The following is a 26,757-nucleotide window of genomic DNA, read 5'->3' as shown; positions in this document are numbered from 1 at the left end:
TGTGGTGAGGAGGGCACGGTGGAGAAGCACGAGGCAGCTGCAGTAAAAATGAAGAAAGATGACAGGGAGTCATATTCAGCCTGCAAGCATCAAGGCTGGGCTCCAATGACTCATTTCTTCCAGAAAGGCTCCAACTCCTAAAGATTCAACAGCTTGACAGAACAGGATCACTAACTGGTCACCAAGTGTTCAAACACAGGAGCCACTGGGGAATATCTCACATTCAAACCACTCCAGGTTCTAGAGCTGGGTGAAGCTGTCTCATTGATTATGAGGCTACAAAGATCTCTACATATATATGCATTTCTATAATAAAGGGGCGGGGATCTGCTTGCTCCTGATTCACATGCACAAACACACATAGGCATACACACACAAAAACACAGACATACATAGACACACATAGACACAAACATCTATACATACAGACATACAGAGATACACATAGACACACACACACACACACACACACACACACACGCACACACGCACACACACACACATTTTATGAGCAGGAGGCACAAAAGTTCCTGATAAGAAGTCAAGGACTCCCAGTTCCTGGTTTCTCTTTTTAAGCTTCCCTGCCTCCGTAATTTTGCTCTCTGCAGAAACAAGTAACACTTCTGCCCTGAGAGCCACATCGAATTCTAGAATAGGAGAAATCAGAAGGATCTCAAATTCAGTTTATAGTCTCTGCTGGGACCACACCCAAGCCCCATGGGAGCCTGAGCACAGCTCTCCCAGCTGCTCTCTGCAGAGAACTAATCCAGGCAGCTGCTTGTCACTCTCCTCTTACCGGATGGCACCCTTCCTACTAACACTAGTCACATGTCTTGTTGGAACAGTGCTTTTGGCAGTATTGAGTGTACACCACCACTGCCACCACCACCACCACCACTATCACTACCACCACCACTGCCACTAGTACCACCGCCACCACCATGCCCCTGCCTCCACATTCTTCCCCAACCCAGGAGACCTCCTTCCTCTTCCCTAAGCCCTTTCTATGTGCTTTTCAACTTTTGTTTTTATGTGCCTGTTTAAAAATTCTTGCCACTATAGGAGGCTGGAGAGAAGGCTCAGCGGGTAAGAGCGTGTAATGCTCTTGCAGAGGACCCGAGTTTAAACCACAGCACCCATGTTAGGAAGCTCCCACGTTTACTCCAGTGTCATGATGATCAGGTGCCTCGGGCTCCCGAATGCACTTGTCCCCAGGTACCCACACCCCCAACAGATACACACCCACACACAGAATTAACACAAAAAAATTCACTCCTTTTTGCTGCTATGATAAAGAACACCCCGCTGTTGTAACCAGTATTTCTGAGTGAAGATGAATATTTCTATGTGTTTTTGGCCACTTTTTACCCTTCTGAGCCCCCTCAGACTCCTCATAACATTTTGAAATAGCTTCTTTTGACAGATGGATTTGAAAATATTGTCTCATCTTGTTTTATCTCTGTGATCTGCCTCGACTGGAAACCAAATCTGCAGTATCTGCTCTGGTGTCCCAGGAACGGATAAAAATGTTACAGCGTTTCGGAATGAGGTTCCAGAAAGCAGCTCTGCTCGGGGGAGCTCCCTCCTGTGAGCCGAACAACGGCTGTGGAGTACTCAGGCATGCCTCTCCAGTGCTGCAGTTGTGTTCCTCTGTCCAGGACCCACTTCCTACTTTAATTATGACCCCATTTCTTAACCACCATACAGTGCTTTCTCAGGGAAAATCCTTTGCTGTCCACAGCACCTCTTCCTGCATAGTCTCCCTCTCCCCTGTCCTTCCTTCCTTCTCCCTCCCTCTCCCTCCTCCTTTCCCTGTCTTCTCTCCACCTCCTCTTCACTATCCTTCTTTCCTTCCTTTTGCCCCTCTCCTCTCTCTTTTTCTCCCCTTGACCTATTTCTCTCCTATCTTGATATGTTGTTTCAATTGAAATCATGGACTCAAGAAATTATCTTACCTCAGCATCCTGGGAACTGAGAGCTGGCCTAGACAACAACCTGGCTCTTACATCCTCTCTTGAACAAATCCTAGTCACAGATTATTTGTGCCGCTGTCCCCAACGTGCACTTTTTCAGTCAACAAATACTCTCACTTACTGTGTTTCTCACACTCAGCCCACACCACTGTTAGCAACATAAGACCCTGCGCATCGTTGGCAACATTTTCCTCCATGGACTCAGTACATGGTACATGGCACCAGTGACAAACCAAAGCAATAGTTACTCCACCCAAGTATAGCTTAGCGAACCAACAGGTCCATTAGTCTTACACAGATGAATGAGGATGGAGGCAATCTGAATTAAATAAATGTCTACAATAGGCTCAGTATTTGAATCCTTGGTTGCAGATTGTGGCACTGTTTGAGGAGGCCATGGGGCCCTGAGGAAGTGTAGCCTTGCTGGAAGGAAACATGTCAGTAGCTTTGAGAGACTATAGCCCTACCCCACCTGTGGTTGACTGCTGAGTGTGGGTTTGAGATCTGATCAAGCTGCTTCTTTTCCCCGCTGCCATTCTTCCTGCTAGCAGCCATGTCTCTTCACCATTTCGGAGTCCTGCCCTTAGGAACCATGGGCTAATGAATCAGCCTTCTTCTCTAAGCCGCTTCTGGGCATAGTATTTTATCACAGCTACAAGATGTTAACTAATACAAAGATTACACCTAGGCACATGAGCAAGGGTTTACTTATGAGTGCGTAGGTGGAGGAATTACTTAGAAGAATGTGGGTGACACCCCAAAACACTAAGCAGTCTCTCCCAGGTGTGGATGAATACTCCATGAATGTGTAGATGAGGACTCTATACAGTCACCCACTCTCTTCCTGCATAGGCTAGCACCTCCCACAACCACATGCAGCTGGGGCAGAATTACATACAACTAGAGTGGGTGATGAAGGCAGAAGTGTCTGGAATCTCTGGCGAGGGTCTAGTGACCACTCTACCTTCTCCTCCTATGAGGAAGGTCAGCAGATCCAGCCTTGTGGAGAGTGGCTCATAGGTAATCACGGCTGTTCTGATTAAGATGGTAATGAGTGTTACACAGGTCAGTGGGTCCACGGCATTTCATTTTCCTGAGTGATCTTTCACCTCATTGGCTGCTCCTTCTCAGTTTAGCTTTCTCTCCCAGTTTCTAGGTGAATTTAATTTAAACGGTACCCAGCATTTACCATCCTTCCTAGCCAACTCTGCTTTGAAAGGAAATGATTATCTCCCAATGCAGAGATAGTTTACTTATTTTTATGTTTATGCTGGCTCTACCCAGCTAGAGCATAACGCAGAGACATTTTTATCTGTTCTGCTCATTTCAGGACCCCTAACACCAAAACTGTACCTACAAATTGTTGGCATCCAATATGTGTTTTTTTTTTTAATTCAATCCATATTTGTTGGGGTCATGAGTAAATGAATGTAAAGCATATGGTTCAATCCTGTGAACCAACGGTTCACAGAGTGTGCAGGCTATCGGTGTGGGGGCCAAAAATGGTCAGCTGTAGAGTAACACCCAAAGTGTCCGGTTTTATAAGAGTTAGAGGAGGAACATATAAATCTCATCCTAAGGCTGAAATGATTACAAGTATGTTCAGATGCTCAGCACTTTCCAAAAAGGCAGAGGGCATGGCTTCTCTCATCCCTCTGTGATCCGAGGGAGGGAGAAAAACAACCCTGAACCAAGCTGTGGGTTGAGGGGTTGGCTGTCACCATCTGGAGAAGATATCTTCCTTTCATTGTAATAAAAGCATCTGCTTTGCATAGGGCCATAAAAATAAATGACCCCAAATTAGGTATTGACTCAAAGAATTATTGAATGAGCATTTCTCTTGCCCATTTTGATGAACATTAGAGCAAAACAGTAATCAGGAAACAGATGGAATGAGAGTGAGGGGAAGTCACAAGGGAGACAATGGAGGACAGAGGGGTCACAAGCAAGAATTTGAATAATCTCAATGACTTCAGTCTATTGCTATTTGAAAGAAACTCCATTGGTGTTTGGGATTGAAAAGGTTCACAAGACATCAGGAAGATGAACCTTTCTGGTACAGTAGGAATGTTCTGGTATCACCACTTACAGTGACTGGTGGAAACCTATGAATAGTTTCTGAAGAGCCCAATCTTAGAAGCTGGTGATGTGTGTATCCCATCGTGAGGCACGCAGAAACATGTTAGACTTAGCCCAGCTTTGCAGTCATGGAAAGGAGAGGTTAAGACCGGGGAGAGACGGTTTGGCAGTTAAGAGCTCTTTCTACTCTTTCAGAGGACTGGTGTTTGCTATCCAGCATCCACATGATGACTTGTCACAACCATTTGTTATTCTAACCCCAGAGGCTTTAACCTTCTAGTCCCAGGGGCACTAGTCATGCATTTAGTGGGCAGACATGCATGCAAAACATCCAAACACATTTAAAAATTGTCTTATCATGAAATAGGTATAGATGCTGAGGGTGTGTGTGTGTGTGTGTGTGTGTGTGTGTGGTGTGGTGTGACATACACAGGGTGGGGGAAGGAATAAATCAAAGAATTACAATACAAAGTTAAAGCGACAGTGAACATTTTCGAGCTTTTGCTCACAATTAGCCCATAATAATTTCCTACTAAAGGTTAACATTGCACAAACATTTGCTTCTCCTTTTCCATGCAGTTTGATGACACAGGGGCATTTCAGGTGATCCCAGTTCCTCCAGTTGGAGGTGACAAGCCACTGGAAAAGCTTCAGCGCTGCACACTCTGTTATGGTGAGATCGATGGGAATGGTTGACTGTGCAGGAAGCTTAATGCTTTCTCAGTGAGGGACTGAATTGGGCTTTGGTGAGAGATTTCTGTTTATGACGGTAGGTTCTATTTTCAACTTTCCAGTTTCAGAAAGGGCACTATGTCAGGATTTCAATCTTTAGTGTTTATAGAGTTTCTGTAGAAGTGAAAACTGGTTTTGAAAATTACCTGACTGGTATAGTCTCTCCTGGGACCATGCTGTAGTTTGTACTGAGAGTCTCAATGCTTTCTATGTGAGTTTGGGCATGGATTTCAGAAACACACATCACCTAATCTGTTTTCAGCATAGACCCCCTGTCATTAGTTGCTAGTTGCTACAACAGTCCTAGAACATTGTTAATTTAAATATGAAATAGAAATATTGATAAGATTATTAATTCTTGGAAGCTCTTGGTGTCTTATGCTGCTGCTGATCTCATGATGCATCTGTGTTTTCAGACAAGTGTTTTCCAAATACTTGTGCAGAAGAGCCTTTCTTTCCTGAGAATTCCTACATGGACGTTGCATTCCTCTTAGACAATTCCCGTAACATAGCCAATGATGACTTCCAAGCTGTGAAAGCACTGGTGAGCTCAGTGATTGACAGCTTCCACATCACTTCAAGCCCTTCAGCCTCTGAGTCTGGCGACAGGGTTGCTTTGCTGAGTTATTCTCCCTCAGAGAATTCCAGAAGGAAGGGCAAGGTGAAGAGAGAGTTTGGATTCACAACCTACGACAACCAATCAATCATGAAGAACTACATCCACACCTCCATCCAACAGCTCAATGGAGAGGCCACTATTGGCCTTGCCCTACAATGGGCCATGGATAATCTCTTCCTGGGAATCCCCAATCCAAGAAAACACAAGGTCATCATTGTGATTTCAGCCGGAGAGAACCACGAGGAGGAGGAATTTGTGAAGACGGTGGCTTTGAGAGCCAAATGTCAAGGCTATATCATATTTGTGATCTCTCTGGGCTCCACACAAAGAGATGAGATGGAAGAATTAGCTAGCTACCCACTCGATCACCATCTGATACAGCTTGGGAGAATGTACAAGCCAGATCTGAGTTATATTGTAAAATTTCTGAAGCCCTTTGTATACTCAGTCAGACGTAAGTCATGATTCGGTTGTTTTCCTTTGTTTTAATGAAACAGTATTTGGCAGTAGTATTGCTGACCTAAGATCAATATCATGAGATCTAGAACTAATCCAAATATACAAATTAGGTAGTGATGGGGGGGGGGGTGAAGCGGGTATATATCTTGAGTGGATCCTGCTTATACCTTGGGTATAAGATGGTGAGACTTTACTATGGTAGAGTATCTTTTTCCCAAATCTATGGGGAAAAAAAAAATCACAGAGTGACTGATGGTCCCCTGAACTGTAGTTTTTTTTTTTTTTTTTTTTATCCAGAAGGAGTCCTAGCAGCTCTTGAAAGATATGGTTTGAACATTTCAATGAATTCATTTCCCAATCTTGGCACAGAGGGAGAGCTGTCTGAGGGTGTGGTGATGACCAATCATGTCTCGCAGGGATCCTAAAACCCTGGAGGCAGGTCCTGTTCAGAAGGGCTAGGGTGGAGCCTGAGTGATGACGGCGTGTGTCTCATGGACCATACTTTAAGCACCCTGGCTCCAGGCCAGCATGCTGTAACGTGTTACCCTTGGGATACAGGCCAGCCCACAAAGTGACCCATGAGGCACTAGGTTCAAAGTTCAAGAGTAAGCACTGGAAAGCTTCTTAAGAACTTGATCATGATTGATGGAGCATAAAAGTGCAGGGTCAGCGGACTCTGTCTTGTCGGAAATGATAAAGACCAACAGTGTCAGCCGGCCGAGGTTTAGAGATAGCACCTCGTCCTGTCCAGAAATGTCTGGAACAGTGTACAGTGTTCTGATTCTTACTTACACTTACTTGCAAGCGCTGTTAATGTCAAGTAGGTAAAAGCTAGGGACAACCTAGGGATTCACATTAGGCTCTACTTCCTAAAGAGTAGAGAATCTTCCAGTAACCTGGCCCATGAGTCCAAGCCTAAATTCATGAACTTCTGGGAGACATTTATCCAAGCCGTAGCACTGTCTTCTGAAAGAGTCCAGGAAATAGAGGTGAGCCTGTTCTTTCTGGAATTCTGGCAGGTTTAGAACGAGGTTTGGCACCCTCCGTTTCCTTAGTGTTGAAGGAATGTCCCCATACCACAACAGGAAAGTGTCTTCTAGGATTCATAGTCAATCGTTGAAACTGTTACCCATTTTCCCGGGAATGCTAGATTATTGCCTTTAAACCTAACATGAACTCATTTGAATGCCATAAAAAGAAATTTAAATAAGTGCATTCAAATGCATTTTGATGCCAACATTTCAATTGGATTACAGCCTTTTATTTTATTTTATTCATTTTATAGTAAATGAGCTGTACACCACTGCACATCACTTTGGTGCATGCATATGAGGGAGCACCTGTGCAGCAGACTGTAGACTGCAAGGTCATCCCAAACAACTTTTCATCTGAAAGAGACTCTCGCAAAGGCTCATAATTTAGAATTTTGACTTCTCAACTCAGAGGCAGGGCTAATCTGTTGTTCCCCACACAGTGTTGTCTGTGTGCTCCCAGGTGGCTAACACGGTAGAAAGTTTTAAGAGGCTCAGAATAACTCAGGTCTGCAGGGCGGGAGAGGTGGCTTTGCAATTGAGCAAAGCTGACTGACTTTGACCCTGCACCTTCCCTGCCTTCCTGAAGGAATGCATGTCATCTGTTAGAGTTGAATCTGGGCATTTTTTGCTTTTCTGTTTAAAGCTCTGTGACATGATTTCTTCTACCCATAGCCACTGTCAAAGAGACTGATCAGAGCCACAGTCTCATCTTAGACAAACAGAAAATAAAAGTGTATCCTAGACTCAGAGAAATGAAACTGCAGGGGTTCTTTGTGATGCTTTCGCGCTTGCGTTTTAGATCTTCAATAACCAAGGGCTTTGTTTCATCAAAATTTGTTTTTCTGCATGAGAGGAAAAATTATAGTCCATGGTACACTATATAACTCATAGACAGTACAGAAAGAGCTTAAAGAGATGTATTGTGTTGGCAGTCCGTGAAAATCCTTTCTGCGGCCCCTTTCTCATAGGAAATCAGTGTTTATTGGTGCGGAAGCAAAGAAATAATATCATGTAACACAACACCATCTTTTTTATGTTTGAGCTAGTAGTTTAAGTGTGGGTGAAAAAAGAAACTGAAGAGAATGAGAATAGATTGTCTTTCAGATTATGTTAGCATGGGCATGTAGGACTCGTGTGTTCCTGAATTACAATTAAGCCAGCCCTGAAGGGTTAACTATCAGCATATTCCCATGATCCTTTTAACTTGTTGGCTCCCAAAATCCTCAGAAGCCGAAGCTGTGAATGCCATCTCCGGTTATCAGGATTTTCCATCTTCACCGTAGCCAAATGCTCTTGAAATGTGTTACTAACATTTTATTGCCCCGAGAGGATTCCCGTTGGGCTTCTCTTTGCCTAGAAAACCCAATTTCCAGTCTGGAAATCAAACTATAACCTTGTTCCCTCCATAGGTGGATTTAATCGGTACCCACCACCCATGCTGAAGGATGTCTGTGGACTCGTGGATGTAGAGAGGGGAGATGTGCCGCTCCGTGGACTTCGGTGGGTAGTGGAGCGCTTAGATTTACAAGCGCTTGTTCATTGACTAATGGGTGTGTGACTGGCCGATGGCAGGTTGTTAGGCAAAGGAATCTAACGAGGTCTCTAAGGTAAAGGTTCTTCATGGTTTCTACTTTTCACAGCATCAGCCACACTCCATGCATTGATTGCACTTGGAAATTTGTTTGTTTTATGAAACTGTATTTCATTAAATCTTGCCTTCAAAGGCATGGTTTCCTCGTGTCTAATAAACTTTAACCCTAAAAGCAACAGACAGACAGACAGACAAAAAGTTTACAGCTTATTAACTTCATTGCACAGAGTCTGAGGTTCTGAGTTCTATTCCCATTGGGCTGACCTTGTGTGAGCTACACCCTTACACCCTTTCACTTTCCTGATTTCTGGTCAGTTGCCTGGGCTCCCATTCCTTCCCATAAGCTCCCAGTTATACTTAATGGTCCTGACTAAAGCCCTGCCCCCCTCTGTCAAACTGATTCTTACCCCACACCCTGTCCACAGTCCACAGCCTTAGCTGGTTGGACTCTGGAGGTGGATGCAGGGGAATTGTGAGTTCAAGGACAATCTGGACCATTTAGAAAAACCATGTCTTAAAAAACAAACAAACAAACCGACAGACAGTGCTTTCTTTGGACCCTCTATACCTCTTCTGAGGTACTGTGGCAACAGACTCCAGTGTCTCATCTCACTTACATCTAGGTCTACATCTGAGTGACTATTCCAGCCTCAAAGCATCCCACAGAAGCCCTTACAGTACAATTGCGCATGCGAACAATTTTCATTCATGTTGTATCTTAAGTACAAATACAGCAGTGGGTTGAATCTGGCCCCTCAAATACCGCAAACATGGCCCTTATTGGTTGCTTTTAGCTGGAGCTTCATGGAACTTGGAACCCTGGCCAGTGCTGGTCTGGTCCCAGAGTCCCTCCCTTATCTGACTGCATGAAGCACGGCAGCTTCTCAGAGAAAATATGGCTTCTTCCAGGAATCCACAAGCAACTAGAATTCATGCAGGTGTACACTCCTTTAATGCTAGGTTTCATTTACTTCGTAGTTTCCCAAGGACAATGTGTCCAGCAGCCAACCCTTTGGAAAGACAGGGCGACATTAATGTCCAGTTGAGCAGCTTCCCTTGAATAGGACACAGACCCTTTTAAGAGGAGCTGCAGACAAGACATGTCATAACTTAAGCCCGTACAAACACAAGCCCAGCTGTAAACATCAAAATACTTGTGGTTCTTTTGCAACTACTAAAGCCAAACAACTTTATACATCAAATCTAAGCAACCAAACAAAACAGTGCCATGCTAACCTCATGCGGCGAATGCTTTGGTTTTCTAAAGCTGAACATTTGAAGACCAAAAATGTGCATTATGGCACATGCTGCAGACGTACCTGGGCCTAGATGGGCCTCTGTTGTTGCATGATAGCTTGGCTTCTCACCATGGACTCACACACACTAATACAAGAACATCATCTGTGCAGTGTGTCATGATGTCATTGGCCTTTGTGTGTTGTGATTTCATAGGTTACATCTATCTGCTCTGCCTCATAGCTAAATAACACATCTGGGTCCCAAACACCAGTATTAAACATAACTGCAAATACTAAATTAAAAGTGACATTGTCAAGAATATGCTTGTGTATGTTTTCTGATATCATCTAAATAAAAAAAATACTTCTAAATTATCACAAAGAATTGCCTATCTAAATGCTGGTCCCATTCCAAGGCTCTTGTCTGTAGCCTCGTTCCTATGCGAACAGGGCTTTGTCCGTTAAATGACTATTTTCTATGTTAATTGGTATCAGTCTGGGGTATCATAAGGCTGTCCCAGGGGCTGGTTGATAAATGATTTACTCATAATTTATTGACAACCCTATGCAAATCAGACGTGGCTCATCCCAAAGGAACACCGCCTAGGTTATCAGTGAACGTGAGGAAAGGAAGACTAAATGGGGATGAATTATTTGATTGAAATTAATTTAGAATTTTATAGCACCCAGTTTTTCTTTCTTCTGTGTATGTATGTGTGTGTGTGTGTGTGTGTGTGTGTGTGTGTGTGTGTGTGTTGTTGCTGAGTATATGTGTGTATGTGGAGGTCAGAAGACAACCCTGGCTGTTGTTTCTCATGTGCTATCCTCCTTTGGGGTTTGGTTTTGAGTCAGGGCCTCTCACTGGCCTTGAGCTCACTAAGTAGGCTGTGCTGGCCTGACTGAAGAGCCCCATGGGTCCACTCAGCCTTTTCCGAACTCAGGCCTTAATGCTTGCAAACCAAGCCCTTTACCAACTGAGCTACCACCCCCTTTTCTTTTAATAAATAAAGGATCATATTAAAATGTTTGGATAATTTGTTTGCATCTTTCCGACTTATCTGGACTGTGCTGAGACTCACCTTTTCTTCATCTAGATTGACTGCCAAGCTGCAAGAGGTCTCTGCAAGCAAGAACATCCCAGATGGTCAAGAACTTAATGCTAGGAAAGACTCATCTTTTGTGCTGAAGGATCGCGGAGGTGGCCGTTTGGTTTACATCCCAAACCAAAGGCTGGAGCCACACAAGTTAGTGAGTCACTATGGGAATGACCAGGAATCTGTCGCAATGGCAAGTCTCACTTCTGGTAAGAGCACGAACCCATGAGGGGATATTTTCAGTCATCCAGAGCTTGTTCTTTAATGCCCGCATAGCATTAAATAGATGGAGGCTGGACCATGAAGCAGTTTAGGATGTTTGGTTCGGTGGCAATGATCACAACAAAAGTGGTAACAGATGACAGGAACAACCAAGGGACTCGCTGCTCAAGGTCACAGAAATATCCATGATATACTTAATGAAATACGAGCGTGCAATTCAGAAGGTTGGTATGATGCAGAACAAGAAAATGTAGAGAATATTGGTGCATATGAGAGATCCAAGCAACCTCTAAAACTTGGCCTTTCCATTGCCCCAGAATTTGTGCTTACACAAGAAGGTTTAAGTTTTATTTCTGAGATACCCAGAAATGACAGAGAGCACAATTCCTCCCATGGCTTACTCTAAATATTTTAATATTTTGATAGCTTAAAACAAGCTAATATGTAAGGTAGTAAACACATAAGGCACATAAAGGTATTTTATTCTCCTTTGAAAGTGTGGGGGGCTGAAGAGAGGACTCAGTGGTGGCTTGCTCTTGCAGAGGACCTGAGTTTGATTCTTGGTACCCACATGGTGGCTCTGATGAAACAACCATCTGTAGTTTCAGTTTCAGAGGCTCTGATGCCCTCTTCAGGCATCCGCATGCACTGTACACACAGACATACAGTCATACATGCAGGCAAAACACCCATACACATAAAAGAAAATACATGTTTAATTTCTTTTACGTGTGAAATTTCAAACTAACTACTCAGCCACCCAAACTCTTTATCTAGAATCTTCCAAAATTTCTATTTGCCAGAATGTTGGCATTTTAAGTATTGGATCCAATGTATCATTTGCATGACCAGAATATGCAAATATAAAAGAAAAAAAGGGTGAACTCCACACCATATTATTGGCTCTTTGTAGCTTCCTGGGTAGCTCTTCTTTTTCTTGGATTTAACACTCCGTAAGTATTTTGGAAATATAAACATTTAACTTTACTTTTAAAATAGCCAAACCAGTTTTTTTTTTTTTTTTTTTTTTTTTTTTTTTTGTAAAACTACAGTAAGAAATTGAAAAGCTAATCAAATATTAGTTGAAAAACAAGTTGTGTTAGCTTTAAAAAGAAGGAACTGAGTAAACTTGGACATGTGCCATCCCATGGTGTATGCGACTTCACTGAGGCAATTTCAAACTCTCATGTTGGCATAGCCTGAGCAAGAGAGATAGATGCTCTTCTAATCACACATAGTGTTGGTTTTCTTTGTTCATTTAATGGTACAGAGATTATGGTTTTCTGTAAGGCTTAGGAACCCATTCTTACCTGGTGTATAAAGAACGAAATGCATTTTGGCAGAGGGTCAGAGTAGAAAAGGGTGGCTCCCAATGGCTGTGTTAGAGGTGACCATTTCTAAATCTTGAAAATGGATCAGAGAGAGAGAGAGAAAGGAAGGGAGGGATCGAAGGAAGGAGGGAGGGAGGTACGGAGGGAGGGAGGGGGACTTTCTTGCAACCATCATCACCGATATAATGATAGAAATTCAAGAAGAAAGGCTTTTCATTTGGTTTTCCAGATGTCTGAACAATCAAGACTCTTTCAACCACTGTGGGGTTCAGTTTGGTTAAAGAAATACCATTCACATTTCTATCAGGAGAATGAAAAGTAAACAGTTACCCCACCAAAGTTCTGAAGCATGTGGAGGATTCCTGTGAAGGATTGTAGGTTGTGAAAGCCTGGGGAAGAGTGTCTCAGACCCAGGGAGGGCATGGTCCAGGGAGAGCATGCTTATGTCTTTATTCCCATAAATAAGTCTGAGTCTCAAATGTCTGTCTGTCTGTCTGCCTGTTTCTGTCTCTCCCCTCCTCTCCCTTCCCTTCCTTCCCTCCCTTCCCTTCCCTTCCCTTCCCTTCCCTTCCCTTCCCTTCCCTTCCCTTCCCTTCCCTTCCCTTCCCTCCACTTCCCTTCCTTTCCCTTCCCTTCCCTTCCCTTCCTTTCCCATCCCTTCTCTCTCAAATCTTTTATAGCCACTTGCCAAAACCTGCTAAGGGCTTTCTGTCTGATGTGTTGTCCTTCTGGGGTCAGTTGTGATTCTAAATGTTTAGTCACTGAGAGATAAGCCTTCATAAGTTCCAGATTCGTGGTACAAATTACTAAGTAACTTCGATGAGTACCTCCATATGCCACTCGTGTTACTCACTTACGTAATTCCTGCAGCTGATGGCTGACCTTTCTGTCTTTGAATGGAGAGGCCTGAGGGAAAGCTCATGATCTCAGACAATTAGGAATTCTATAGCTCCCACACCCTGTGGGCTGGCAGCGGGTATTGCTTCTTCCACGAGACCCCCAGCCCCTGCTTGTCTCCCCCACCTAGTCTCTCCCTCTGCTGCTTTTACCTGCTCTGGCTTGTACCAGGATCATTGTCAGTCCCACTCTGTGAGGCTATATGGATTCTATATGGTCTCTGGTTTGAGATCATCTGTTCACGTGACTCTTACAGTGAGGATCCTCCCTTCTGGCAGCAGCCTCTGGGGATTCATTAAAAATGAATCTTTTAAGTGTTTATCCTGGAACCAAGTTAATCATTAGTTTGGGGAGTGGAGCCCCCAAAATGATGGATTTAAATTTTTGTGCATTTACTCATTTGTTTGTTTTGTGTGTGTGTGTGTGTGTGTGTGTGTGAGTGTGTGTGTGAGTGTGTGTGTGTGTGAGTGTGTGTGTGAGTGTGAGTATGTGTGTGAGTGTGAGTATGTGTGTGTGTGTATGTGTGTGTGTGTGTGTGTGTGTGTGTTGAATGTAGAGGGTAGGGGATAACTTGGCAAGAATTGGTTTTCCTTATACCGTGTGGGGATTGAGGATTTAGCTGTAATATCTGGAGACCTTTATTGCCACAATTGAAGGGTGATTCTGGCATCTGGTTTGAGTAGAGGGTCTACAGCATCTACATCTGTCCATTGCTGTCCTGTCATTTCTCCAGGATCTTAATTTAAAAAAAAAAAAAAAAAAAAACCTCAAAGGAACCGTGAAATGATTAAATTTTGAACACAAAACTTCGAAAGCATTTATCAAACGAAGCTTCTTTCAGTGTTGAATTCATCCTTTGTCTCCCCCGTAGGCATACTGCTTTTCATAGCTTTACTCAGCTGTATGTTCTATTTTTCACACAGTATCATATCTACCACTGTCCAAATTCCTGTAAACTCCATACTAATTTTTCTAAGCACTCTCATAATGTCTGTTCAATGAATGAATATATTGAGCTACTGACCTTGAACATGTAATTTGATTCTAATTTTTGCTGTCACATACTCAACTTGCATATACATGAGCTTAAACTTAAATCTGCATCGGATGGAAGAGTCGGCTTCTGAGTCATCCCTGGAATGCCAATCAGCTGATGTTCTGCATAGCATCAGCTTCTGGCCATCTGTACCAGAGACCTGACTGGTTTTACCAGTGCATGCCGTGTGGTTGGTAATGGCTATGCGACCACTTACAAATGATGAAGTGCACTCATTTACCAAACCCTTAAATTGCATCATTATTTTGGAGGGTTATTTTCAAATAATTTTGGTGATATAGTTCTGCTATTTATTTTTTCCAATTTAATATTTAAAGCTTGCTTATAATAAACCCGCCTAGAAACACAAAGCACAGAGTAACTTCATTAAATCAGAAGGGCAAGTTTGCAGGTGGTTTGGGTGTACTGATTCTAGAAAGAGGTAGTGCTTTTTATTCTCGGGAAATGGTCTTTTCTACTGACTCTTGTTTCTGAGCACAAAACTGGTTCATAAGTGATGTTCTTACGGATGTGTTTATAAGGAAATAAAGAAAAGATATGTCCCATGCTTTGGGACCAATGTTATGAGAGAGATAAAGAGAGTGGAGAATGGGGTATGTTCTATGGAGGGGTGGTGAGGTGTGGGGGAAGGGGGGCCTCTGGTGGACTGGACCCATGTTGGACATCCCTTTCCCATGAGGCACTGGTTACATGATATTATAGTATAGAATAGAGTTTATTCATGGGGAGGGGAGTTAAGAGGGTGGTAGAGGGAGAGGGAGAGAGACAGAGACAGAGAGAGACAGAGAGAGAGAGAGAAGTAGAGGCCCAGCCATAAGCACATGGAGGGAAAGAGGGAAGGAAATGGGGAGAGAAGGGACAAAGGGGTAAGAAAGCGGGAGGACAAGAGAGGCAAAAAGCAAGAGAGTGAGGCGGGGTCAAGCAACCCCTTTTCTAGTGTCAGGTAACTGTGGGGTGGAGTTTAGACAGAATGCTAACACTAACAATCTAAGAACCATCTTGAAAACTCAAGGCCAGGAAGACCATTTGTCCTATCTTGAGGGGAAAGGATGAAATCTGTTTTTAAGTTATTTCTACTTAAATGAGAAGAGGTTCTCACACACGGAAAAACAAGGGAGTTGTAAGGGTTTCTGCTTCCCCTCGGCATGTTAATGGCAGGCAGTGGTGTGCACAGACCGTACCTGCCTCCCCTGCTTTCCTGGCCCTGGTACCCTAGCCAATGACCTCACCAGACAGAGGGAGGACAGGCCTAGACTTCTGGTGTGAGATGGAGAGGTTCGTAGAGTACTGCCAGGTTCTCCACAGATAAGCACACACACAGCGGAATTGTCATCTCTGGGCCCATGTGAGTATGTCTATAAATTAAGTCCACAGGCTGCATTTTCTTTTCTTATCGAAATTCTGCGGAATTTATCATTACAGGAAGGATTTTTGTAGCCCTGGGAATATTCTTATTTACTTATAAAGATTAAATTTGTGCAGTGATTTAAGCTTTTGTGAACCACGCAAACTATTCGATTCCCCCCCCCAAACCTTGTGAGACTGTCATGAATTAGCATGGCATTCCTTAGAGAGAAACCGAGGCACGGAGAAGAGCCGGGGTCACTGAATTAACAACAGGCAGAAACAAGACTCAGACTCCTAAGACCTGTCCATAACCACTGCTCTGCAGTGCCTACTAGAGGAAAAGGAAGGCCAGTTTTATCTATGTCATGACATACTTTAGAAGAAAATATTCCTTCATGGCTTCTGTCAGAAGAAATACCAACAGACTGGAGACAGCTTTCTTCTAATCGGGTCCCTGAGCCTTTCTGAACCCGGTAATGTGTTCTTTACTATTTCTGCCCTGCCCCGCTGTTGGATGACTCCTTCTGAGGGAGTCAGTCAGGGCAACAGATTTTGGATAGAGTCTGTCTCTACTTCTAAGCTTTTGATTTTTGGCTAAATCACTGGGCATCTCTAAGCTCAGGTCTCCTCAGGCGTGAATTGGGAGCAGTGCAATCCCTGACTCGTGCTAAAGGGAAAATTTGATGAGAGAAGGTTCATGGAGACCTGACCCCAAGACCTGACATGGATGAAATACTCGGTTTAGCGCCAGAAGGCAGAAACTTAATGGGTCAAATATTTGGGGGAAAAAGTTGAACATGAACAATACCAGCTCTCTGGGGCTCAAGGGCTAAGAGCTTGCTGCTCGACCTGGGTTTTATTCTCAGCACTCACATGGTAGTTCATAATCATCCAGTTCCAGGGGATTCTACATCTTCTTCTGGCCTCTTTGAGCACCAGGCATGCGTATGGTGCATAGACATGCATGCAGGAATATACATGTGTGCGCGCGCGCGCACACACACACACACACACACAGATAACATTTTTACAAAAAAATCAGATATTGTTCACATGAATAGAACTCAATACATAAATTAGCCTCATAACTTATTTTTAAAAAAAAAAAAAAAACAAAAGACAAACCCATGACTAAGATGTGAGGTGGTGGCACATGCCTTTAATCCCAACACTTGGAGGGAAAGCCAGGCAGATCTGAGTTTGAGGCCAGCCTGGCCTACAGATCGAGTTCTAGCATAGCCAGGGCTACACAGAGAAACCCTGTCTTGGAAAGCAAACAAAAAGCAAAGCAAAACAACAAAAACAATAAGCCCCAAAGAAGACAAAAAGAAAAAAAATACATGGCTAATTTTGGTACTGGTTAAGTTTCAAGACAGCTCACTAGATAACTCACAAATATTTATGAGATTTCCCACAAGTGTCTTGACAGACAACCGTGCTGACTCAGCATACCCATCCAGTCCAGAGGGCTGCCTGCTCCCTAAATTTCCCTTCCACACTCCCCACTTGGCTCTGTGCTGTACATCTTTCATTAAAGTCAGGCTTATCTCTGGGGTGTACTTCCTGGGAAACATGACCACATCATTCATCGTGTCCAAGTCTTGTGCTTGGTAGTGGGCGAGACATCAACTCCTCTGCCTTTCTAACAGAGCTGAAGACCAGAACTCAGTCATGCGGACATTTGAGAGAACGTTGAACATTGCTGCGAGTCGTGTGCATGTTTTTCTTGAAGGAGAAATATTTCTGAAGCCCGGAACTTTCCAAATAACATGAATTTAGACCCAAAATAGAACAATCCTACCTTGGGTTAGACTAGGTTTTAGAGTTTTCAAAGCACGATTATCTATATTTAGTTTCTTTGATTTTTTTGTTTTCATGAAAATCTAAGTACAGTGAGAACCTATTTTTAAGGGTTTCTTGTGGGTGGTTTGTGCCTCTTTAGAAAAGGATTTGTTGCTGGGTACTCAGGGGAGGGGGAATGAGATTTTAGTTTACTTACAAAAAGAACACAAAAAAATGAGATTGTGATCTTTCTAGGCATGCATGGAATGGCATTCCGCTACTCTGGTCAGTCTGTCTGTCCTTCCTCTCCTACCACCACTGCTTCTGTGCAACCATGGCCTCTATGTTTATGAACGTCTGCTGGTTGGCTCCTAAGAAGACTGATAATCGATAGTTAGAAATCAGAGTTCTTGGTCCTATCACAGATAATGGTCCAGAACTGCGAACTCCCAAAAAGGCAGAAACACCCATCCTATCCTCTGCACAGTCCCTCACACACTGTGACTCATCTTATCACACCTCAGAGATGGTGTGATGGGGATGGTTTGATGGTGCCGTGTGTTTTGTAGCTCTGGCAACAAAGGGACCTGCAGGACACACTTCCTGTCCGCTGACCAGCAGTTTAATCAGGCCTTCCATCTGGACCGTACGTTCAGCAAGAACTTCAAACTGGGTTTCTGGTGGGGAGTGGGAGGGAGGCCTGTACATTTCAAGCAAGCTTATGAAGTGCAGAATCCTGTTGGTTTCTATAAATCTGCAAGAACCTGGCACAAGTGTGACCAGTTCTTTATGCTTTGAGAGAGGGAAGCAATCCCCCCCTAGACACACACACACACACACACACACACACACACACACACACACACTGATCAGTATTTCATAACAGAACCTCCTCAGGTAGAATATAGGGACCAAATCCAGCATAACCAACAGGAAAAGAAATCCACATAGATGAGACAACAGTTAAAACAATGGGCTGGAGAGATGGCTCAGTGGTTAAGAGCACTGACTACTCTTCCAGAGGTCCTGAGTTCAAGTCCCAGTAACTACATGGTGGCTTACAACCATCTATAATGTGATCTGATGCCCTCTTCTGGTGTGTCTGAAGACAGTGACAGTGTACTCATACATAAAATAAATAATTTTTTTAAAAAGATACTGGGAGTTGGAGACAAAGGAGGTGGGCAGCAGAGCCCCCAACTTTTCTGACCTAAAATTCTATATGAAGTGAGAATTTTAGGCGAGCCTCATGAGTTCTCAGAGAAGAAAGAGATCTGAGAGTTCAGGGAGACCAAGATCTAAGGTTCACAGGACAGAAAAGAGAGCTGCACAGAGAGAACCTCAGAGATACGTAGATGCTCTCCCGGCACTACTCCCCACAGTGCAGTGCCTGTTTGTGTGGCGGTGGCAGTGTGTGCATGCACGTACATGAACACACTCTCACAGAGGACACTTGGTGTTCTGCTCAACCACTCTTCAGGGTCTTTCACGGATGGAGCCAGGGTGGCAGCCAGTGAGCCTCAGAAACCTCTTGTCGCTGGGGTTACAGATGCGGTCCTATCCAACCTTTTACCCGGGTTTCAAACTCAGATCCTCACGGCAGCACTGTGGGAGACTTTACTCACTGAGCTGGCTCTCCGGTGCTCAAGCCGCATCTGTAGAGATGAAAACCACGGTATTAGGAGGAGCAGTACACAAGCTAAGGAGGTCGAGGGCAGGCAGCTTCAGTCTGACAAGGGGGGGAATGGCAGGGCATTGGAAAATAGACCAATGGAATTACTCAAATGTAACATGTTCAATAATTAGAATAAAAACAATCAGTTTCTACAGTCTCTTCCAGTATCTGATAGAAGAGAGAGAGAGAGAGAGAGAGGAAGAGAGAGAGAGAGAGAGAGAGAGAGAGAGAGAGAGAGAGAGAGAGAGAGAGAACAGGCATATGGTAACATTATTGAGCTAATGTAAACTACTTGACACTTCCAAAACATTTCACCCAAAAGCAGACTGTACATCCTTCTGAAATGCTCATGAAATATTTGCCGTAATAGACCATTGTGTCTGTGTGTTAGAACAATGTTTGAGAATATTAAAGGATTCAAGTCATAACAAGTATATTTTCTGACCAAAATAGAACTAAGGTCAAAATAATTAGCAGAAGGATCTTTGAAAAAGCCCCAGACCTTTAGAAAATAAATAAAACACTTTACAATAATCCATGGCTGAAAAAGAGACCAATAAAGAAATCAGAAAGCATTTTGGAAGAAATACAAATGAAACCAACATTCCAGATCTTCATGACCTCACTGGAGCATAATTAGAAGAGAACTTTAATATTAAATGCTTATAGTGGTAAAAAATATGAATAGCTTCCAATCGGTCACCTCAATTCCATCTTAAGAAGTCAGAAACAGAAAGACAAGCAATCCCAGAGTTAACAGAAGAAAGCAATAACATTTAAGGTCTCAATGATCAAGAAATAATAAAAAAAACCAGTAAAGCCAAGAGTCAGATCTCTGAGATCAATAAAATCAATAAAGCTTTAAGAATCAGACTCATCAGAAAACGTAGACACACATAACCAGTGTTGGCAAAGAGAAAGGAGTCATCTTCTGTGTTCTACAGTTTTCAAAATGATAACAGGACAGCTTGATGAGCCACTTTTGCATATAAATTAGACACAATGTCTTACAATATGAAAATCACCACAGTTCATTCCAGAAGAAATAAAGCTAACTAGCTTGTCAAAATGATTGAACTTGTACTTGAAGTTTTCCCATGATTTTACCACAAATTCAACAAATCTAAGAAATGATGAATGTCAATTCTTTTTTTAAAAAAAAATTATTTCTTTGAGACAGGGTTTCTCTGTGTAGCCCTGGCTGTCCTGGAACTCACTCTGTAGACCAGGCTGGCTTCAAACTCAGAGACCTGCCTGCCTCTGCCTCTGGGGTGCTAGGATCAAAGGCACAAACCACTACTGCCTGGCCATAAACATCAATTCTGTACTAACTTTTCTAGGAAATTTAAGAGAGAAGACTATTTACCAACTCATTCTTTGAAGTCACACCACTTTTTAATTCAGAGACTAAATTAAAGTTACATATCAAAAACCAGACAAATTACATGAAAAGAAAACTATATACAGCCATTTAAAAATAGATTTATTTATCTGTGTGTATGGGTATTTTATCTGCATGTAGACACGTATACAGAATATGTAGCTGGTACCTATGGAGGTCAGAAGAGATCATTACATACTTTGGAACTGGAGTTATAGATAGCAGTGGGCTGCCATGTGGGTGCTCTTCCTGGGTCTTCTGGAAGAGCAACACATGCTCTTAACTACTGAACCATTCCTTAAGCCACTAGAATTCTTTTTTTGAGATCTTACTATATAGCTTTGACCTGGGACCCACTATGCAAACCACACTGACCTTGAACTAGAGATCTGCCTGCCTCCTGAGTTCTGGGACTGAAAGAGTATCTACCACACCTGATCTACATCACCATTCCTAATTAATAGAGTTACAGGAATTACTCTACAAAGGGATTTAGCAAGTCAAATCCAAGAACAGACCAAAGGATAGTGTGGATTTGCCCCAGGTTCATTGAACATTCAAAAACCTGCCTAATAAAGCATTTACAGTATTGATAAAAATCATCTGCACTAATCATGTGTTTGCTGCCTCCTATTTTAATATTAACTTTAATAGCATTAATCCAGTATTTTTGGGTTCATTTATTGTTCAGAGACTAAATTAAAACACCAAATGCAAGAACTTCTACTAACAGGTTGCTCAGACGTAGGAATCAACATACCTTTTGCCAGTTGGAAAGCTGCTGAGTGTGCTTATAAACACTTCTTTCAGAGAAAAGGGTCACTGGCCATCTAGTCTGCTCCCTGTCTTACAGAGCTGATGGTCCTCCCATCTTCCCCCCCCCACCCCCACCTGTCTCTCCCAGAAGTGTAGAAAGCTTTCACAATTCCATAGATTTAAAACAACATCACTGGGAGTGATGTCTGCAGCAGAATAGCTTGTATCAGAATGTGAACCGAGAGGTTGGAGAGGTGAGCCAGGGAAAGGGAGCCTTAGGACCGGGTCAGATCCCCAGCACCCACGTAAAAGCTGCATGTGACAGCATACAGATGTAACACCGGGGCTGGGGCATGGGCGGGTGGGAAGCAGGGCATGAAAATAGGTGGGTCCCAGAGCTCTCAAGCCAGCCAGTCCATCTAGCTGCAAAAGCAAGGGCCAGGTCTAATGAGAAACCCTGTCTCAAAAAGGTGTGGGTAGTGATAAAGGAAGACACCCGATTCCTGTGTCCAGCCTTTTCACATGCATTCGAATAGCAAGTACAGTTGTACACACTCGAGCTCACACACACACACACACATGCACACATACTCACACATATACATACCTACACAGAGATAAATAAGTGTGTAAATTGGGGTATTAATTTCGTCTCTGAGGATTCTTTGTAAAAATTTATATTAACTGATTTAGCTGTTGCTTACTGATACCATTTGACCTCCCTCATAATGTGAGTTTCTTACGTAGTCATGGGCTGCGAACCACCATTCAGAGTACCCAAGTCTTAGAGACTGTCATATCTTACACAGTAGCAGAGTTCTAAAGTCAGCTCTGACTTATACCTGCCCCCATGATGTTGCTTTTATCTACCACATATACCAGCACATGAGTTGTCACTCTGACATCCGTACTTCCTCTTATGTTTACTCCTTGTGATTAAATGGTCAGTAGATGTGAACACATGCTAAGGCTTTGTGACCAGGAGGAAGAGCTGAAACTACATGTATACTCCTCTTCTTGCATTAAGATATTTTGGAGTCAAATCAGTCATTTCAGAAAAACCTGAAGTTGGTAGCAAGTAGGTTTCTTATGTGACAACATGCATCCAATGGAAATAACTCTGTACCAAGTGAAGGTGGACTTGAAGAATGTCTCTCGGGACAAGTACGAGATTGACTAGCAATATCTGCTATTATATTGATCAGTGGTGTCCGGCACAGTATGGGAATGTAGAGTAGTGAGTAGTAGCATCCCGTGTCCTGTGTTTACATTCGTGTCTTGGTTTCAGGTTAACCCTTTCACTATCAGTGACTAAAGGTATTCTGTTGCAGAACATGAAAGCCATGGCAGAAAAGAACTCGCTCATGAGCCTGGGGATGCTTCTCTTCAAGAATATTACATGGACGTGGCTTTCCTCATAGATGCTTCTCAACCAGTAGGAGGACGTAACGAGTTTAAGGATGTGAGAGCCTTTGTAACTTCAGTACTGGATTACTTTCACATCGCCCCAGCTCCACTGACCTCCGTCTTAGGAGACAGAGTGGCTGTCCTGACCTACTCCCCCCCAGGCTATCTGCCAGACACGGAAGAATGCCCGGTGTTCCTGGAATTCGATTTGGTCACTTATAACACTGTGCACCAAATGAAGCGTCATCTCCAAGAGTCTCTTCAGCAGCTTAATGGAGAGGCTTTTATAGGACATGCTCTTCAGTGGACAATTGACAACGTCTTTGTAGGAACCCCCAATCTGAGGAAACACAAAGTTATCTTTATAGCAACTGCAGGTGAAATCAACCCTTTAGACAGAGAAGTTTTAAGGAATGCATCTCTGAGAGCCAAGTGCCAAGGTTACGTCATATTTGTGTTTTCCTTTGGTCCTGTACACAATGACGTGGAGCTAGAAGAGTTGGCAAGCCTCCCCCTGGACCATCACTTAGTTCGGCTTGGCCGGGTACACAAGGCAGATTTGGACTATATTATCAAGTTCATCAAGCCATTTGTTCATTCAATCAGACGTAAGTCACTCGGGCTTCCCTCCTTTCTTGGCCTTATTGATGTCTTATTGAAGTCAATCAGTCTACTTAGTTGAATGCATCTCATTTTAGCAGAGAGTGGGAGGATCTCAGGGAAAAGCCTGTTCAACATTGTTGAGTACTGCTCCTCAGATAGTTGAACGGTTTCCTTTCAGCCTGACTTTGGAACATTTGCTAAGCATTTAGTTCTCTGACTGGCTACAATCAGTCAATCTTCAGCCTAGCCCTCAAAGGGAAGAATTCAGATCCCTTTTCTATAAAGGAAAACCTAAGGTTTGAATGCATTAATTTATTTAAGTTGCTCAAAAGCTTGTAATCAATGCCTGGTAAATTCTAGACTCAACCCCACACATTCTGACCCTAGGACTATGTTCTTTTCTGTTAAGCTGCACTTTAGTTACTAAACCCTTAACAAAGTGTACTACTATAATAAATAAACCCCCCACTGCTACTACCCTCCACTTTCCCTCAGAACATCTAGTCTACCTTGTCATTATTAACTAGCCTTCATTCTGACGTAAATTCTTGGGGTTTATAAGTACAGATATTTTCTATAGCCCCTCTTCAAGATCGAGCTTAAATGCAACCACAGAGAGATTTGAAATGTGCTGTCCAATGAGGCATTCTGAGGGTAGCTGCTTCAGCTTCTGTCCTTGGCACTGTAATTTTAGGCAGAGGTATGGAATAAGCTAACTTTTTAGAAGTATCAAACAAGTCCTGGCCTGTGCTAGGAATCAGGGACAGAGCAAAAGCCATGTTGGGTGGTTGTCTGCAGTGGCTGAAAGCTTGCTAGGGTTACCCAAGATTTTAGGGGTACACACACACACACACACAATCCCAGGATTCAACTTAGAGTTAGGAATCATGGAATTCAGACAATAGATTTACTACTGAGTCAAAAACAGTGCCTTCTTTCAACCCCAAGGTAGAAATAGGGGAGACATCTTTAGTAACCAACAGAGCCTATGAGGAAGAGCCTCCATTTGGGGGGTGGTGTGGGACGAGGAGGAGAATAGATAACAGGAAGAATTCAGAGATGTCCTTGAATTGTATCACAGAGCACGGGAACTTTTAATTGACTTTGCAAGAACAAGGTCTTCCAATGCCAGCATGCCAACTTTGCTAAGTCTCTCAGAAGATTAATTTGTTTTTGAAGAGACTTCCATCTCCAGAAGAGAGGAGCTGACTCTTTGGGTGATAAACCTTATATGGGAAGATAAAAAAACTAAGATTTCCACTCTGTTTCCAGGTGCAATCAACAAATATCCCAGCAGAGACCTGCAAGCCAAGTGTGCTAATCTCACTTTCCCCAACCCAGAGAATGATGGCACAGAAGACAGTGTATTGTGAGTTACAAAATTTCAGATGATGGGAGTACAGCCCAAGAAACAATCCTTACAAATGCAAAAAGATAGATGGTCCAGTGTCAGTAGGTCATAATCTAAGAATGTGAAGTAATAGCATTTTCATTTCAGGATTCAGGATTTGGGCAAGGGTTGTTTAAATGTTGTATTGGTGATAACATCACCAACTAGCAGAAGACAGAACACTATCTGCATTATACAGGACCACATTTTATATTACAAACAACCCTATATGCTGCTTTTATTAAAACTTACTCACCTCGATAACTACATCATGCAACTCAGATTGACTAGTGCCCAAGTGAAGCTTACAATAGCAAAGGCTGAAAGAAAAACTCCACAAAGAAAACAGCCTGCCTGTCAGAAAGCGCATGCCGGAGCTGCAGGAATGATTCTGACTTTGCAAAGCAAAACCCCAAGTCCCCAACAAAACTTTAGCGATGAGAGCAACATCAGCGTGGAATCCTAAACCTCTGAGGAAAATATGTGTTTAATTCTCCTTCCAAATATTAGAAATCGCCCCTGCATCCACAACCCCACTAGGATTATTCTTCTCGCATGCATATGATGGATTTCTATTCTGGTATGTGACTAGATTTGCACTTAATCTTACAAGGGACTTGACTAACCACTTTAATTACTTTCTCTCCTTCACCCTAGACTCATCCCCGAGGTGTACAAAATCGAGGCAGGCGAGAGTGAGCTGTCTGGAGGCTCTGGTTCTCAGGGGCAGCATTTCTTCCTCCTAGGGGACAGTCATGGTAACCATTCAGAAAGCACCGCCGATTTGATGCAGAAGTTGTACCTGCTCTTCTCCGGGGAACTGATGGTGAATGATGAGGAAGAGCCATGCCACGAAGAGACCCCTGCTCCAGTGAACGGCAAACAAGGTAATCTGCAGTGTCCTTGTTGGAGACCCGGAAGGACTCTTGTCTGGCTGGTCTTTTCCCATGGGGTTGAAAACCACAGGGCCAAGAAGCAGTCATAGAGAAAGGAAAGAGCTGCTGCTTGTCTGGGGACACCCTGAGATAAGAGGGCAAGGGAGATAAAAATCTCACAGAGGTAAGAAGTTGTGTTCAGAAAAACCAGAGAAGAACCTCTGTGGGTGTGGTGTGGAGTCAGGGAGCTGGGAAGCAGGGGGCATACATAAGAACCAAAGCCTTCTCTGCTCTTTGTAACCCAAGCCTTCCAGCTTTGAACTCAGAGAGGATGAGGCTGTTGTGATGTAATTCTGAGACCTAAGAGGGCCAAGGGCAGCTTTTTACCAGGTGGGGGTGGGGTTAGTTATAGATCTGTGGTTAAAGAGAAGTAAGGAATGGAGAACAGAAATCCACAATGGTCTCCAGGGCAGCAGCTCAGAGTCCTGTTGTGTTCCAGGGTCTTGCAGGGAAATTATTGTATACTAAATATGTATGGATCACACTGAAGTTAGAAAGATGACTCTGTGCTTGTTCCAGATTGTTCTACTGGATAGTTTTTAATTTCCACTTAATGCAGGCTAGATTCATACAGAAAGAGAGAACTTCAATTTTCCCTTTTGGAGTACATACATCAGCATCTCTAATGGGGACACATAGAAATTTGCCAGAGTGTGACTATCTAAAAACTTAGTTTTAAAGAGCATGTTGTATGTGTGAGAAATCTTGGAGATGGTCTTTCATGCCTTACAAATGCCCTGCTCTCCCCCTCCCCCAATGAGTATGGCAAGTCTCTTAATCCTGCATCTGATTAAGATGCTGTGGCCCAGATGGAAGATCTTTCTAGGAAGCTTTGGAGATTGGGTGGAAATGGTCAGGCCAGAAGTAGAATTACTGTAAAAAATTATCTATATAATTAGTACATTTCCAATAAAATGCTTATATATATATATATATATATATATATATATATATATATAGGCATTTGTGGTAAATTCTAATAATATCCAATTTTGACAAAAATTTTATACCTAGACTTAAAGACACTGGAAATGAAAACACACACACACAATTCCCCAAGAGAAAGGTATGATGGGGCAAGTGATTTAAAGTTTAAAGCATGTGAATCTTTTACAGCTGGATGAAATCCTGTGCTGGAAGTAGAAGTTTAAGGAG

At 43.0% G+C, this 26,757-nt stretch overlaps 1 protein-coding gene across 1 annotated transcript in view; it reads left to right on the top strand.

Moving 5' to 3' along the window:
- The window catches only part of COL6A5 (collagen type VI alpha 5 chain), a gene marked incomplete at both ends in the record, with an annotated part of 95,460 nt that overhangs the window by 61,564 nt on the left and 7,139 nt on the right, over positions 1-26,757 (top strand). Inside the window, 7 exons of the mRNA XM_080934673.1 lie at positions 4,632-4,725; positions 5,201-5,857; positions 8,306-8,396; positions 10,820-11,028; positions 22,599-23,282; positions 24,550-24,646; positions 25,325-25,554. Of these exons, the coding sequence (XP_080790799.1) occupies positions 4,632-4,725; positions 5,201-5,857; positions 8,306-8,396; positions 10,820-11,028; positions 22,599-23,282; positions 24,550-24,646; positions 25,325-25,554 (2,062 nt within the window). The remainder of the gene's footprint in view (positions 1-4,631; positions 4,726-5,200; positions 5,858-8,305; positions 8,397-10,819; positions 11,029-22,598; positions 23,283-24,549; positions 24,647-25,324; positions 25,555-26,757) is intronic.

The sequence above is a fragment of the Micromys minutus genome (assembly GCF_963924665.1).
Source record: "Micromys minutus genome assembly, chromosome: 21".
NCBI classification, from domain to species: Eukaryota; Metazoa; Chordata; class Mammalia; order Rodentia; family Muridae; genus Micromys; species Micromys minutus.
This window is presented reverse-complemented; position numbering and strand designations above follow the sequence as displayed.